Raw genomic sequence first — 18,065 nt, forward strand, 5'->3', positions numbered from 1 at the left:
TTGGGAGTCCATATAATCGGGGGGGTCTAGAGTTATAAGGTTTAAGTTTGTTGGTGACTTCCACAGGCCAAGAAGTGACTTTCTTAAGGAGTCTGTGGATAGTTCTAATTTGAGAGCTGGTCGGATTATATTCAATGGGGAGGTAAGTAGTACGGTTTCGTATTAAAGAATTTAGCTTACCTTTGTAGTCTTTTTGATTGAGTACCACAGTGGCGCTTCCCTTATCAGCTTTGGTGATTACTATTTTTTTGTTGTTTTTTAATTCTTGTAGGGCTGTATATTCGTTTTTGGATAAGTTGGATTTTGGAGGTTTGGCTTTAGTGAGAACACTGACTACATCCAGTCTCACGTTGTTGGTGATATGGTTAGGCAGGTTGCGAATTCCACGCTCTATTTGGATCATGATTTCTTCAGCAGGTATCCTTTTAGGAGCTAGGGCGAAATTGTGACCACGTGAAAGTGCGGTGAGTGCTTCAGGCTTTAAAACTGCCGACGAGAGGTTGACTACTGTGTTAAGTGGTGGCTGGGGTACAGAAGTAGAAGTCTTTGTCAGGTTTTCGTATTTTTTCACGTGCCGACTACGTATTTTTTCGAATTCCTTTCTTGCCGATGTGCATGAGATGTCATGAAGTATAGACCATAGATCAAGGCCAAGTGTGTTAGAAAGCTCTTCCTCTAGCGCCCGTAAGGTTTTGTTTTCGTCGGCAAGGAGAACGCGTGTCGCGGTAATTTGTTCTCTTAACAGGGCGAAGCTAGTGCGGTTATAAATGCGTAGAGCTTTCTCGGAAGTAAAACGGTGCTTCAATTTGACACAGTTGGGGATCACTTTGTTATCCCGGCAGCGTTTTAGGAACGTCAGACGATTTATTTGCCTCAATATCTTCAACCTCAATTTGCCGTATTGACGGGCCTTTCGTGCGATTGCATTTCTGTGGATGATCATGATTCTAGTAGTAAGACTTATACGTTGGTTAGACATAACTGGTAATTAATTTACGGAATTAACAACGCATATAAAGTATATTAATTAAAGATAACTTTAATGAATCACTTCTATATTTCGGCAATGTCACATTGCCATCTTCAGGAACATAAAGATATGGTATGTGCACTAAGGAACTAACAAAGCAAATGAGGAAGAAAGTAAGAAACTAATTTTGTTCCTAAAGTCCTAATGGTGCCCTCTTGCAGGCTAATTTGGTAGTCTTGGCAGTTGGGTTCACCAGTTCACCAGTACAGCCGCTCTGGGCTGGCAGACCATGCCTTAGATACCCACCATAAAATTCGTTGGAAGAAAACAAAAATAATCCATCGCAGCAAGTTTAAATACGAAAGATTATTCAAAGAATCTTCAGCAGCTCTAAAAAACGTTCCTAACCTCAACAAATTTGGGTGCATGAAACTGCCCCAAATTTGGGAGACTTTCATTATGAGAACTTCAGCCCAACTGCCAAGACTACCAAATTAGCCCGCAAGAGGGCACCATTAGGACTTTAGGAACAAAATTAGTTTCTTACTTTCTTCCTCATTTGCTTTGTTAGTTCCTTAGTGCACATACCATATCTTTATGTTCCTGAAGATGGCAATGTGACATTGCCGAAATATAGAAGTGATTCATTAAAGTTATCTTTAATTAATATACTTTATATGCGTTGTTAATTCCGTAAATTAATTACCAGTCATTCTAACTTTGCCCAGCTTAACGTCATCATCAGGAAACAAGTTAAACAGCAGGTGCCCAAGAACAAAACCTTGCAGCACACAATGATTACTTTCACTTTCAGAGACAATGTCCCTACCATATACAACTTGCTGGTACCATTCAGAGAGCCTTATAATCCATCTAACCAATCTGTTATCAATCCCTATCTTCCCCAGCTTGTGAACCAACTTGTCACATGATAATCTATCAAATGGCTTTGTAAAGCCCAAGAAAATCAATGTATATGAGGCTCCTTTATTCAACACATTTATGACATTTTCATAAACTGCAGGTAGATTGCTACAGTTGCAAACCTACACTTTGCAAACTCATGATGAGTTTGCAAAGTGTAGTGTTCCTAACCACTCTCTCAATTAATTACAACTGCAGATATACAAACTGGTCTGTCTTTCCACTCCTTAGAAATGCTTCTCACTGCTTGACTCTCTCATTAAACAACAGGTTAAAGGCCATAGTTAACTGTTTCGCAAATTTCTAAAAAACATATAGTGATGTGTCATCCCTTCCTATAGCCTTATTAGCATCTATCCTAATCAACACTTGAAAACTTGATTATTACAAATCTGATCCTTTAAACTTTTATCCCTCTGTCATATGTGTTGCATAACAACTGATATGATATACAGGATGGATTCCATGTATGTACATCTAGATATAATTAAACTGATGGAAGAGTTAGGAACTGAAAGAAACCTGAAGAATGAAGGCTGTTTTGTGGTTCATTCCATTTCTGTGAAACTTTGACAACATGTCCTCACAGTGGAATCAGAAATAAGTAAATTCAATTAACTTGTCAGAAATATGGTAATTTGAAGATAACTGTTTTGCTTGGATTGCAAAATGATTTGCAAATACCAGGTAATGTTGTTTATTTGGCTTATTGGGTAATTAAACAAAAAAGTCAACACTATGTTGTAAAGGAACAATCAAAAATTAGGACTTCTTAGGGAAAGAATGTCCAAACATATTGTTTGTGAATCCTGAGGTCATACTTCTTCCACAAATGCACATAAAGCTAAGCCCAATGAAGAATTCTTTGAAGGTTTCAGAATAAACAAATAAATAATAGTTTTGCTTAAAAGGTAGGTATCCAAAACGGTGTTGACAAACTTAAAGAAAATATTTTATTTTATTATTTTTTTTTTGTCTACAAGTTAGTTTCTGCATGATCAGTTTCAAATGCAAATTAAACTATTAATTGTAATAAAATCTTTTAAATCCACATACTCTATGAATTTCTCTGTAACTGTAATAATAAAGAAGAGAAATATCAATAACTGGCAAAACTACTGCATAACTGTCAAAATTGGAATGCCAGATATTATATTTTTACATTTTAAAAACTTTTTGGTGATGAACTAGATGAAAGATTCTACCACAATACAAGTATTTTTGAAGAATGAAAACATATCTTAAGAAGAAAAATTTTGTTTTTAAGATATGTTTTTTTTACATCTGTATTAATTCATTTTTCTAAAACTGAGAGAGAGAGTCATTTAAAGTTTCACTTAATTATCTAAATGAGTTGATTTTAATGTTAACTATTTATTATTGTGTTTGCATTGAGATAATGCTAGTGTTACACTTAAGAAATATTAGCAATAAAACTTGAATTATTTAATAAATGGCGTTTCTTATGTTTCACTTTACGTCATTAAAAGAATGTTACAGAAATATGTAAGCGTAAAATATAGAATTTTTTTCTTTCTTTTACTTTGAATATATTTATTTAAAATAATCATTGCTTGGCAAATTATGACAATAAATCTAAAGGTTAATTTTTTTTTTTTTTTTGTGACTTACCTAAACGTGGACGAAATTCTGCAATTGCATCATACCTCTCCATCTTTTCTAACATTGAAAGCAAAGCACCAATTGTACTGGAAGGTTGAAGTTCCCATATTTCAAGAATATGCTTCACAGGGTCCTCTTTTGATTCAAAAGTTCGCACTTCCATATGTTCAAAATCCATCATTTCTGCAAGACCTCTGAAATCTTTAGCTAAACCAGTTGATGTTGGTAAAAACTGCTTTGGATTCAGGTATTTAGCAAGTATAAGACGACTTGAAACATTTAATATTTTGATAGGAATGGTTTTATAATCAGGTTGCAAAGAAGACTCAGCCATTTTGCTTTTTTTTTTTTTGAATGAATGAATGAATGAACTGCTAACTGTTGTGATCTTTCTTCCACAGGAAAAAAAAAGAATGTTATACACCTGCAATGGATAATTTAATATTTAATTTACATCTGAAAAGATGCCAATCAAATAAAAAAAAAGCATCTCAGTATGAGACAAATGAATTAAAAAAGATGATGATAATGTATTGGGGGGGGGGGGGGGAGTACTTATAATTCTCTGGGATAAGAACCGAAGAAAGTGAATAATGTAAGAATGAATCATTTATTTCATAAACCTTCCCATAATGTGCCAGTGAGTTTTTTTTATTTAATTTATTTTTTATACTGATATCGCATACACAGGAGGTAGAAGACCGTAAAAGCACATCAGTGCTGAGTGTGTATATGTAGGGTACAAAGTGAGAGTTTGGAAAGAAGTTTATTGATATTTTTCTTGAAGAGTTGCAAGTTGTAGCTGTTTAGGAAAACTTTATGAGGAAGGCTATTCCAGAAGACAGAAGTAGATGGAATAAAAGAAGAAGAGAAACAGGTTGGTGTGCATGTGTAGTAGAGGTAGACACTTCAGCTTGAGCTCTAGAGAGAAAAGTCAGTAAATTTACTTCACATTGAAATTAAATATAAAACTAGTTTAATATCATTTTACTGGGCTCAGCACAGAATGAAATGACATCATTGGTAAGCAAATAAGTTCAAATGTTCTCTAAATAGCTAGATCAATTTTCAGAGATAGAGAATCCAATTACTCGATCCTTTGGTGTTAAATTTTAAGGTGTGTATGTGTGTGTGTGCAGCATTTATTGTTGAAAGTTTAGGTAAACAGCCACTTTTATAAGTAAATAACTGATTTCTTACTTCAGGTTTTGACCTATGTACTGAGATCATTCTCAGGAGCATGATCACAAGATACAATATGTACAGAAGACAAGACACTTCTACCACCAAATGATAAGCTACAGTGTTAAAAGTTTTAGTAACTTTCACAAAACCGGTACTTGGTTTAAAAAACTAACAACATACCATTACAGTGAAATGCGGGGAAGTAATATTTGAGCATATTAACACATAACATCCCTGTTGTTTGCTTACTTGGGAAATGGAGTAAAACCAGGTTTAAAATAGCTTGGTATCTTTAACATATATATATATATATATAGTGTAATTATATATATAAATTTAATTAAATTAAAAAATATATATATATATATATATATTGTTGCAATTAGGATTGACTCGGGATGTATACATTTATAAGATTAAAATTCAGTTAAATTTTAATCTTATAAATATATATATAGCAGTTCTTGTTCTTATGATTTTGGAGGTAAGTGTATAAATGATTGTGGCAAATTCAGGAGGGCACTCTCCATGAAATTATCTGTAGAATGAACATAAGGAAGAAAGTGAACATCTTGAGGGAGTGATTCAGGTGGATATATGAGAGAGGGATGAGTAATGAACTAGACTGCCCTGAACAGCATGAAGCAATCTTAGAAAGGATTTCAGAGCATCACTTCAAATGTGTGAGCAATATTCATAGTTGGGTGGATTTAGGATATATATATATATAGAGTTAGCAGCTGTAAAGATGTGAATTAGTGTCTTGAGCAGAAAAGTACACTTTTTTTTTTTTTCTTCAGCTGCAGAAACTATGGTGCAGATATGCTTGTACCAGAAAAGGTTGAAGGTGTGTAAGTCAGTCCAAAAGGGAAATCTGATTTTGTTTGGATACCTGGGTATTATTGAAAGTTTGAAGAACACACACACACCCTCATTTGGATAAATAACTGAATAGAAATAAAGAGATCAAAGTCTATGGTTCAATTTGAGTAAAAGAAGACACATAAGTAGTAAGACCACTAGAGAAAAGTTTGGAATTCTGGGATAGGCAAAGAGTGACTAGATCAACATCCCTGGAGCTATAGAAAGAGATAAACTAGAGCAATAGTTGCTTGGTATGAGTGAACCAGATTTTGGATACTTTGAAACCATAATTCCTATTACGTTTTAAACCTAACCCAGAATTTAGGCTGTTGAAAAAATTGTAACTCTTTCCAAATGATTAAATGGCCTGTTTCAATGACATAGTCAGAGAAGAGACCTGACTTCCATGGAGTGTGTACTTGGTGTGCCTATAATATTTCACTTTCCTAATACTATTTACCTATCTTGTTTCACAATATATGGTAAATTGAAAAAAACTTAATTTTATAGATTACATTCTCATTGCCCAGATAAGCCAGTGGTCATTAAAATAGCTCTTATGTTAAATTTATGAACAATCATGGTGCCTTTTTTTTTTCTGACAACTTTATTATATAGAATTGCAATTGCATTTCTGCAATTAGTAAATTGACAGTGGGATTGAAACTAAGGATTTATAGAACTGTTTTTTATTGTAAGTATTGTTAATTATTATTATTACGGGTATCTCCATGGAGTCAGTAGACTCATCGCAGGACATCCAAACTAGCAAAACAATATCTGTCATATCTCTTCTTGAATTCATTTACAGACGAAGAGCTCACAACTAAGTCAGGCAATGAATTCCACTCATTCACCACCCTCCAGACAAAAAACCTTGTTCTGACACCCTTGTTAACCATGCTCTTCTTTAATTTCTAGGGATGACCTCTTGTTCTTCCATCACTATCACACAGCTGAAACATTTCCCCTGCATCAATCCTATAAAAACCTTTCAGTAATTTAAATGTTTCTATCATATCCCTTCTTCTCTGCCTATCAACCAACCTCTGCAATCCACAAGCTCTCAATCTATCAATGTAGGGAGCATTTTTTACATCACTCACCAACTTGGTCACTCTTCTCTGAACCCTCTCCACAGCCTCCTCATCTCCAAGGAATCCAGGTGACCAGACCTGAGCACAGTAATCCAAATGTGGAAGTATCAACGCTTTATAAAGGGGAATAATAACTCTTTATCTCTGGATGTCAGTGTGTTCCTCAACAACCAAATAAGCCTATGTGCAATCTTGGACACCTTAGCAATGTGTCCTCTGAACTTCATCTCCCTATCTACCAACACCCCTAAGTCCCTAGCCTCATCTATCTCTTGGAGTACTGTTCCATCAATGTACTACACACTGGTAATCTTTTAATCCCAAAATGCATAACTTGACACTTTTCCACATAGAACTGACATCCATTATCTTTTGCCCATTCTACCAGCTTATTTAAATCATCCTGCAAACTTTCAACATCAGCTTGATTTTTTATTGCACTACCCAACTCTGCATCATCAGCAAACAACTGAATATCTCCCTGTAAGCCATTTCCTATATCATTTATATACAAATTAAACAACAATGGCCCAAGCACAGAGCCCTGAGGCACACCACTGGTCACCTGCCTCATCCTGGACTTGGCTCCTCCATACACCACCTTCTGGTATCTCTCCCTGAGCCATTCTCCTATCCATATCACCAATTTAGTATCCATTCCTATCTACTCCAATTTGTGTAACAGTGTTCCATGAGGTATCCTGTCAATAATGGGGTATCCTGTAATTAAAAGGTATTTAATACAGTGTAGAATTCAATGATAATCTCAATCATTGAAGAAAATAAATGCTCTGTTCTTGAGGATATAATAACATCAAGTTTGTAATAAGAGTGTGGATATGATTATTTACATACATAATGTCTAGTGCAGCGTTTCCCAAACTGTGGGCCGCAGTCCCCTTGAGGGCCATAGGTTTTGTTGAGGGGGCCGTAAAATAATGAAAACAAATTTAAAATGTTTTAAGACTAGGTAGATTTTTTTTATTTTAAAAGAAACGTATTTTACTTTTATTATTATTTTTTTTGTTATTTTTTATATTTTAATGGAAAAATTCACACATTGATTCACAAACTTTGCATCCTGCGTATTTCGGTGCTTAATGAATATTAGTAAATATTGCTTATTCATATGTTTCATTTCAAAGCAGTGGTTAATTGTATTTACTTCGAATGCTCTCCAGGAAAGCTCCAAATCTTCCTGTCCCTTTCATCACGTGTTCGTAATCAGGGACTGTTGATATTGACTTTATATTCATATCAAAACTCATTTTATATTATCACTGTCATCCGAGCTAGTTTTCTGTTACCAATAAAAGTTTCGCATATACTTCACACATGAAAAAAAGCTTAAACAAGTTCATGTGGGGAGATAGTAACTCCCTTGCAGTGGTAAACAACACGCCCTCCCTAACAGCCACTAAACTACAGAGGCAAGAAAAACAAGTACTTTTATTATGCCAGTGAATAAGATATGAGGAGCCTGTGTAATATATTTCTCATCAAATAGTGCAATTAGAGACAACTGGGATAAAAACACACTAATTAATGAATCACATGTCCCCTCATACAGAAACTATGCTGTATAGACTGAAACAAAACCATATGTTGCATGGGCAAGCACAGTATCTAACCAAAAACTATTGTTATTAATTAGATGTGTGTGAGTTCGATTTCCCAAAGCAGCAATAAAATTCAACCGAATGTGTTAAAATTCGTAAAAGTGTTAAAACTAAGTAATATATATATATATAATGAATGTTATGGCAGTTTCACATATGGAATTCGGTTGAAGAAAGTTAGCATTTCAACTCAATTGTCAGTTATGCTTTTATCTTTCGGTTGCGCGATCTTTTGTTAATACCGCACCAATCATATGCATGTTTTAATAACCTGCCTTTACTGTCTGTTTTGCGTTAGGCATAATTACCTTAAAGGGAGAAAAGTCACAAAAGAGAAAAATGTTCCTGGTCCGGGGATTCCCTTATTCAGGTAATATTCACTAATTTCATGTTATCAGTCTGTGGTGTGCCAGTATCGGTAAGTGGTGATATTATTTGATCTATTCTACGTTAAAAAATTTAACCCTGAGATGGTAAAAAATAAAAAAAATTCCCGCAAACAATCAGAAGAAGCAGAAACAGACTCAAAAAAAAAGGACAGTATTTCATATTTTACCAGAACAGCCCGCATCGTCTTCAGAACCAAACAGTAACAGGCAAAAAATGTAATATATGCATTTGATTTTTGCAATATTCGCTGTGTAAGTTTTGTATGGAATATAAATACAATAAATATAATAATATATCTCTCTATTACGATTTTTTTTCGAGGGGGGGGGAGCGTGAAATATTTTAATTTTTGCAAAGGGGGCCCTGACATCCAGAAGTTTGGGAAGCACTAGTCTAGTGCATGTGGATGGATTTATGCAGAATGAGAACAAATTACAAAAACATCACCCACATATCAGAGTGAAATGTTAAGTTTTAAAAGGATGAATTTAGAACAGACAACTCAAAAGATTCCATGTGTAGAAGGTAGCAATGGAAAGAAAGAGTGGAGTATAGTTCTGCCTTCATTCTAGAGATAAAGTTATTCTGTCAAACAAAATATCCTGAAAACACCTGTGTGAAAAAGAATCATTATATAAGATGGGATTTTGCCTTATAAAAGTAGCATGATATCTCTGACATTTGTAAATAACAAAGAAACATCAAACAGAATAAAATGCTTTCAGTATTAAAGATGACATCTTCAATTTTGTTTATAAAACATTCAGTGTTGAAGAGAGAGAGACCTACCAACTCCTTGTGTGTTATTTTCTTGGGCAGGCAATAAGTTACTTCTGTTTATACCTTCTTTACATTTGAGAGCTTAATGTTTCTACTACTTCATTGGATTTTAATTAACATACTTGGTAACTCTTGTGGTTGGAAACTAAAATGTTCATATTATCAATGTGGACTCTTATCCTTCTCTAAAAAACGTGGTTTTTTTTTGAACACTATATATATATATATATATATATATATATATAGTGTACGTTAATATAATGTAAATTCTTACTATCAAAAGTTTACACACACACAAAAAAAAAAACCTACACACACACATATTTTTAGAATATATGTGGTAAAATATATGGTTCTATGGTAACCTATAGAATAAAAAAAAATATTTCACCAATATTAGGTGCAAATTTTTTTAACGAAAAACAACATTTAAATATCACTATCATCCTCAAATTCCTGACATGTACCCTCAAGGGGTGTACAGGATATGATAGTACTACATGAAAAAGTTACATCATTACTAACTTCCTATTTATAATTTTCCTCCAAATCAGTCTTGTCAAGACTCCAATATTATCATTATGAGATCTTATATTTCTATCGTCTAAGGCACATTGTACCGTATCAATCCACCTATATCTTGGTCTTCCTCTGGGTTGTTTTCCTGCCAACCTGGCAGAGAACACTTGTTTTGCTAATCTTTCCTCGCCCATTCTTTTTAGATGACCATACCACCTGAGATTAGCACTGCTAACGCATTCTTGGATGCTGATGATGTCAAGTTCTTTCCTAATATCCTTGTTTTTAAATGATATTATCATTGATGCCATCTGTTCATGCCTCTAATCTTTCTCAGGACTTGCATATCTGCGGTCTCCAGTCTTTGGTCAAGTGTTTTACTTCTGACCCAGCTCTCAGATCCATAAGTTAAGACTGGTTTGAACACTGTCTTGTATACAGCTAATTTAGTGTTCCGACTAATTTCTCTCTTATTCCATATGAATTTATTCAATTGACTTCCTACCATACCAGCTTTGTTGATTCTGTTGTCTATTTCCATATTTAATTTACCATCTTCAGTAAAAATTGTGCCTAAGTAGCTGAAATGTTTCACAGGTTCCCCGTTCACAACACAATTGATTTTCAACAATTCTACCTATTTTCATTGTCTTTGTCTTTTTAATGCTGACCTTCATACCATATCTATCACAACAGTTATTCAATTTAGTCAGGGACGCTTGCAAATTTGTAGCGGATTTATTTAGAGTATAACATCATCTGCATAAAGCAAAGAGCTGACATTAACATCACCAATTCTGGTATCATGTTTAATACCACTTTCCTTCATAATGTGATCCATATAGATAATGAATAACAGAGGGGATAACGTACATCTTTGTCTGACACCAGATTTAATATTAAACCATCTTCCTGTACTTCCTTTAATTCTAACTGCCGACTTACAACTCAAACACAGACTAAGTATTGCTTGATATAATGCCTCATTGACACCATATAACTGTAGCGTATTTAATAGCTTCTCTCTTGGCACCTTGTCATATGCCTTTTCCAGATCGACAAAACTTAAATACAGATCTTTGTTATATTCCCATGATTTCTCAATTATTTGTCGTAAAGTGAAAATCTGATCCTGACAGCCTCTATTTGACCTGAATCCAGCTTGTTCTTCACCAAGCTTTTCTTGCACTACCCAACTCTGCATCATCAGCAAACAACTGAATATCTCCCTGTAAGCCATTTCCTATATCATTTATATACAAATTAAACAACAATGGCCCAAGCACAGAGCCCTGAGGCACTCTGTGCTCACAATTCTTCTCAACCCTTTCTCAAGTATGCTTGCATAGATCTTGCCAGGAACACTCAGTAGGGAAATACCTCTGTAATTCTCACATTCAGATTTATTTCCCTTTTTATATATGGGTACTATGAGAGCTCTGCTCCAATCATCGGGAATTCTTCTCTCTGTCCAGGCTTTCTGAACTATGCAGTGCAGCCACTGTAACTTTTATAGCACCATATTTCAGCATTTCTGGTTGAATATCATCTACTCCTGCTGCCTTTCCACATTTCAAGCCTTTGATGGCTTTTTCTACTTCAAGTATAGATATGTATTCCTGACTGTATGCCTGTTGAGTGTTTTTTACCACTGTGCTATCACTGCTTGTTTCATTTAGCAAATTTTTCGATGTAATTACTCCATACTTCAGAGATATCTTTTTCTCCTGTTTTCATGTCACCGTTATCATCTCTAACTCCTTTTACAGCACTCTTTCCTCCATTTCTAAGCTTCTTCAACAACCTCCAGAATATCTTACCACCTTCTTGATATTTATTTTCTATGTTCTTGCCAAAGTCCTCCCATGACTTTTGTTTAGCTAGTTTTACACAGTGTTTAGCTTTCTTACATTTGTCTCTGTATTCTCTAAGAGCACAAGCTGACTTATTTGACAGGAACTTTTGTTATGCTTTCTTCTTTTCCTTCACTGCCTCTTTAACTTCCTGTGTCCACCATCCACCATGGAGTTCTGATTTTTCTATCCTTGCAGACAACCTCACCACATGCCTCTCTGGGTGAATCAATCAGGGTTTCCTTCAAAGCTTGCCACTGAATCTCCAAGGTTTGGTTCCTGTTCTCAAACTCTTTCATTTTTCTTCAATAATCTTTGTGTATTTTAGTCTACAGTTCACATCTGAGAGCTGCTGAACTTTTATTCGCTTTAAAACTTTCTTACATGTTATTCTTTTCAATATGAAATTCAATTTTATCCTGCTCAAGACTAAATAGTGATCACTTCCAATTTCAAATCCTCTGTACACTCTGGTGTCCTGCACCAGGGAGAAAACATCACTATCAACAATAACATAGTCAATGAGACTTTTCTTATTCCTTGCCTCTTCTCTCCATGTGAATTTATGCACATTTTTATGTTGAAACATGATGTTAATAATAACCAGTCCATATCCTGAGCAGAAATCCAACAGGTATTTGCCATTATTATTGGCTTTGCTTTTTTCTCCAAATTTTTTCAAACAGAAAAAGAAAAATTATAATGGAAGGAAGTCAGTTCAATAAATTTATATGGAATAAAATAAAAAAAAAGCCATAATATCAAACCAGAGTACACAAGACAATGTCAAAGCAATTTTAATTTATGGATATGAATCAAAAGTAAAACAACTGTTAAAAGATTAGCTACCACAGATACAAGAGTTCCAAGAAAAAATTGGAGAGAGAGAATAGATGGCATCAATGACAATATCATATTAAAAAGGAACTTGACATCGTTAACATTCAAGAATATGCAACCAGAGCTAACCTAAGGTGATATACTTTCCCATTCTTAAACAGAATGGAAGAAGAAACTAAAACAAGTGTTTGTTTCATAGATAAAAAGACCCAGAGGAAGACCAAGATATAAATAGGGCAATGCAATTAGGAGTATTTTAGATTATCAAAATGTAAGACCTGATAATACTGGAAACTTGATAAACAAAAGATTAATTTGTTAGGTTTACTGATAGGAAGCCAGTAATAATAAAAGTTCAATGTACTGGACTATCATGTCTTCTGTTCACTCCTTGAAGATAAATATCAGGAAATAATGACATAACATTCTAAAGTGTTGCATCAATATACAGAACATATGATAACATAGATTTCCCAATGCTGACAATTTATAGTAATTCAAGAATACCAAGTTTAGGTGTTGTTGATTATTCATAATAATGCTTCATGGTATAAACCAGTGCTTCCCAAACTTATGGATGCAAAGGCCCCTTTTGGAAAAATTAAAATATTTCATGGCCCCCCCCCATCGAAAAAAAAATCGTAATACAGACATATATTATTATTATTATATTTATTGTATTTATATTCAATACAATTTATATTCAAGATTTTGCATTTGTAAGCTTTTTTTATGCTTCTTATCAATACATTTTTTCCTTTCTTTTTATTTCTTCTTATCAATACCTTTGAAATGAAACTTATATAAATAAGCATATATTTACTAATATTCATTAAGCACCAAAAGGCGCTTAATGAATATGCAGGAAGCAAAATTTGAGAACCAAAAACAATGTGTGATTTTTTCCATTAAAATATAAAAAATAACAAAAGAGAAATAATAAATATTAAAAATTAAATACGTGTCTTGTAAGATTATAAAAATCTACTTAGTCCTAAAACATTTCAAATTTGTTTTCATTATTTCATGCCCCTCCAACAAAACTTACGTCCCCCAAGGGGGGGGGCACGCCCCACAGTTTGGGAGGGAAGTGCTGGTATAAACAACACCAAGAGATGAAAAAATAAATTCATTTATTGAACTTACTAATATTTCACTGGTTTTCTACCAAACATTTTCTGAGCACAAATTATAGCTGTGACAAGCACACAAGCACTACACTAAAACACTGGAAACTATTATTTTGTAGCTGACATTAATATTCATATACCAAAGATTCTGCAACAACATTCTGGGTAATTAACACACACACACACTTCTTGCTCGGTCTCCTCGTGTCTGAGGACTCATGACTCTAACCACAATGTCTCTCCATTTCTTTGTCTTTTGTTACAGCAGTAGCCAACTCCAAAGTAAGTCCAGTGATCTTTTTAATCTTGGTCTTGGGCATCCTCTTTTTCTTTGTTCTTCCACTTTGCCTGGATAAGTTTTTCCAGGTTGTCATTTTCACATCTTGAAATGTGACCGAAATATTTGAGAATTCTTTTGTGTACAATGTCACATAGCTGCCTTTTGATTTTTGGTTGACTTATAATACTTTCATTAGACTTTAGTCCATCCAGGAGACTCTTAACATCCTTCTCCAGCACCACATCTTGTCCATAATTTTCTTGCTGAGTATCCAAGATTCAGCGCCATAAATGAAAATCGAAAACACGAAGCTATTGACCAGTCTTGATTTAGTGGTGATAGAAATGTTTCTGTCTTTCCATATTTTCTGCAATTGCACCATTGCTGATCTCGCTATGGTAATTCTTCTCTTAATTTCTGGTTGACATCTACTCTTGGTGCTTATTAGAGCTCCAAGGTAAACGAATTCATCCACCTTCTCAAAGTCAATGTTGTGGACGAAATTGTCATTTTCATCTATTGCCATGTATTTTGTTTTACCACAGTTAATTCTTAAACCATATTTCAAACTTTCCCATTCAACTCTTTTAACGAGGGACTCCAGTTCTCTTTTGCTGCTGGCAATAAGAATGGTATCGTCAGCATACCTAAAATTATTTATCTTTTTGCCACCAACTGAGAAACCATTATCATGTCTGTTAAGTGCCTTTCTCATAATGTATTCTCCATAAAGACTGTACACAGATCAGTGGAGAGCATGCATCCTTGCTCATATCTTTCTCAACGTTGAATTACTGCGATGTTTTTCCATCCATCTTCACCGCAGCCTGTCCTCTCGTAAAGTTGTTTTAAAAGGTATGTCAAGTATTCTGGGTGATTCCCATTTTACTTAGTATTTTCCACAGTTTCTTCCACCTGATATAGTCAAATGGTCTGACATAACACTGGCCAACAAAAAAAATTTTTTTTTCTGCTGATTATGATCTGACACTTGTTTTTTTTACTAATTTGGGTGCGCTGATTTCAAATATCAAACCCATTTTTCTCTATCATGTCAGGTTTTTCCTCTATGGCATTTTCTTTTTGCTAATTTGTAAGTTTTTGATAGTTTTAAGGAGGCAGTACTATTTAGAGGATCAAAAAAATCGATTTTTTAATATTATTTTCTGAAAGTATGTACTTTTAAAAATCTGTTCCTAACTTTTTATCAAGAAATTCAAAAAATTCCCGGAGATATAGCCTATTATTCAGAGCGGTGCACAGATCAGAATCGGAGCGCTCACCGCTCTCGCTGTTAGTAAACGCATAAATGCGTAAGAACCTGCAATGACACGTACTGGCGCTTTGAATGCGAGAGAGAGGCCGATAACCGCCTAATACATTTAGGTGATGAAAAGTAGGTGATGACAACTGCCTAAAACAAATGAATGCTATATGCGTCATAGCGGACAAAGAACGATCGAAATCAGTCAATCGTTAATCGATCGTGAAAGTATGATGAGCGCTTATAACGTTTCAATAAAGTCTCTGGTATTTTTTGTCTTGTTAATTGCATGTTAGTCGGCAGTGAAGAAAATACATCATGTCTACTACTCGAAATTGTGTCAACAGCGTAGATTCCTTCTACTACATTTATGGCAGCTTTACTGTTCCCAGTCAAAGGACAAATATCACTGATTTCGTTAAGAAAGTGTACTTTGCATACTTTGACGTAAAAATTGCAGATCAGGACAAGTCATGGGCTCCAAATAAAGTGTGTAAGTCATGTGTAGAAAATTTACGACAGTGGAGCAAGGGAAAACGCCAAAAATTAGCTTTTGGCATTCCAATGATTTGGCGTGAACCGAAAAATCACGTAGATGATTGCTATTTTTGTTTAGTTCAGACTTCTGGTTATAATAAGAAGAATAAGAAAAAAATTGTGTATTCAAATCTCGACTCAGCAATTCGGCCAGTTGCTCATTCCAATGAAATAGCCGTGCCAATTTATAAAGGATGTTTACTAACAAGCGAGAGCGGTGAGCACTCCGATTCTGATCTGCGCACCGCTTTGAATAATAGGCTATATCTTCGGGAATTTTTCAAATTTCTTGATAAAAAGTTAGGAACAAATTTTTAAAAGTACATACTTTCAGAAAATAATATTAGAAAATCGATTTTTTTGATCCTCTAAATAGTACTGCTGCCTTAAAACTATCAAAAACTTACAAATTAGCAAAAACAAAATACCATAGAGGAAAAACCTGATGTGATAGAGAAAAATGGGTTTGATATTTGAAATCAGCGCACCCAAATTAGTAAAAAAACAAGTCTCATATAAAAGTCAGCAAAAATTGTGTTGACCAGTGTAATCAATGAAGCACATATATAAGGGAATATTAAATTCTTGAGCCTTTTCAACCAAGTGCCTTAGATCAGAAATTTGATCTCTGGTTCCACATCCTTTTCTAAAACTTGCCTGTTCTGTAAAAAGTTGTTGCTCAGCATACTGTTTAAGTTTTTCTCCCAGATTTTATTTTTATGATGATTTCGATTCCAATGGGTTCTAGACATGCGAGAAGTTTGCTTGGTATTTGGTCATGGCCTGGAGTTTTCGCTTTTCTGAGTTTTTTTTTAGAGCTTCTTCAACCTCTTCTTTTAAAATGGGTTCCTTATGAAAGTCTCTGGAAGTCACACACACAGCATCTGTAACAAAGTATTCCAGACTAGGACCTAGGAAGAGTTGAAAATACTGCAAGCTATGTACATTTGGTTAGTATCTCCAACAAATCTTTATAAGTGTAAAAATGTTTTTGGATAGCTACTTTTCTAATTAATATTATACAAAATTTTATATGGAACAACCATGGATCTTTTGTGTGTGTGGTGTGTGTAGTTGTGGAGGAAATCACTGACAGATACCTACCAGATTTTTTGATATTTCTGATTTGATTAATACGAATCTCTTGATCCCATAGAGATCCTATAAAAGTAATAATATATTAATTATTATAGGTTAATAATTATTAGAATATTTAAAAAAATAATATATTAGGACGACTCCACAGAGTCATAAAAAGAGATTAAAAAAAAGAAATTTATTTATTTCAGTTTTTTAATATGTATCATAATTAAAAATATGATTTTTTGTTATTTAATGTTATTCACAGTATAAACAAAACCAAGAGATGAAAAAATAAATTCATTTATTAAACTTACTAATATTTCACTGGTTTTCTACCAAGCATCTTCTGAGCACAAATTATAAGTGATAAGCACACAAGCACTACACTAAAAACATTAGAAACTATTCTTTTGTAACTGACATTAATATTCATATATTAATATATTTATAATATATACTGGAGCCATAACATTCTGACTTCTACATGTTAGTGTCCTCTGCATCATTGCTATAATCTGTTGTCCTGTCTTCACGATTCTAGCAATGTGTCCTCGAAATTATAGGTCCTCATCCACAAACACTCACAGATTCCGCACATCCATCAATTACTGCCACCAATTGTATACTCTGCATCCCATTCTATCTGTGCTTCCCAAATTTTAAAACTTTACATTTTGTGACAATGAACTGGCAACCCCCAATCACTTGTCCATTTAAATGCATTCAAGTCCTCTCGAAAGCCACGACATCGGCTTTTGAGAGGACTTGAATATCTTAGCTTATTCAAGCTTAACTTGAATTTAACTTAGCTTAACTTGAATATTATAGCTGTCAACAACCTCACTCACCAAATTAAGAAAGCACTAACTTCAGTCACACAAACTACAGTTTTTCATTCCAGTGGTAGGATCCCTGAGGAAATTATGGACCTGATCAGGCTGAAAAACAGAGCCAGAAAGAGGTACCATAACACAAAAGTCCCACAAGATAAAACAACTCTGAATAATTTAAATAGACAAGTCCAGGAAGCTGTACAAAAACATTGAAATCAAGATTGGGAAACCAAACTGAACAATTTGAACCCAGAGGATAACTCCATCTGGAAAT

The 18,065-nt window shown here is 34.2% G+C and overlaps 1 protein-coding gene across 3 annotated transcripts in view; it reads right to left on the bottom strand.

The window, feature by feature from the left end:
• LOC150098823 (myeloid differentiation primary response protein MyD88-like) overlaps window positions 1-18,065 on the bottom strand; it is a 101,014-nt gene that overhangs the window by 47,253 nt on the left and 35,696 nt on the right. For all 3 annotated transcript variants that reach the window (XM_090405696.1, XM_090405698.1, XM_090405695.1), the window contains exons 2-3: window positions 16,980-17,036; window positions 3,527-3,941 (exon numbers count right to left, since the gene is read on the bottom strand). In XM_090405696.1, coding sequence (XP_090261822.1) covers window positions 3,527-3,851 — 325 coding nt within the window. In that variant the 5' untranslated portion in view covers window positions 3,852-3,941; window positions 16,980-17,036. The remainder of the gene's footprint in view (window positions 1-3,526; window positions 3,942-16,979; window positions 17,037-18,065) is intronic.

The sequence above is a fragment of the Typopeltis vanoorti genome, chromosome 15 (genome assembly GCF_054136105.1).
Source record: "Typopeltis vanoorti isolate ZY-2024b chromosome 15, IOZ_Tvanoo_1.0, whole genome shotgun sequence".
NCBI classification, from domain to species: domain Eukaryota; kingdom Metazoa; phylum Arthropoda; class Arachnida; order Uropygi; family Thelyphonidae; genus Typopeltis; species Typopeltis vanoorti.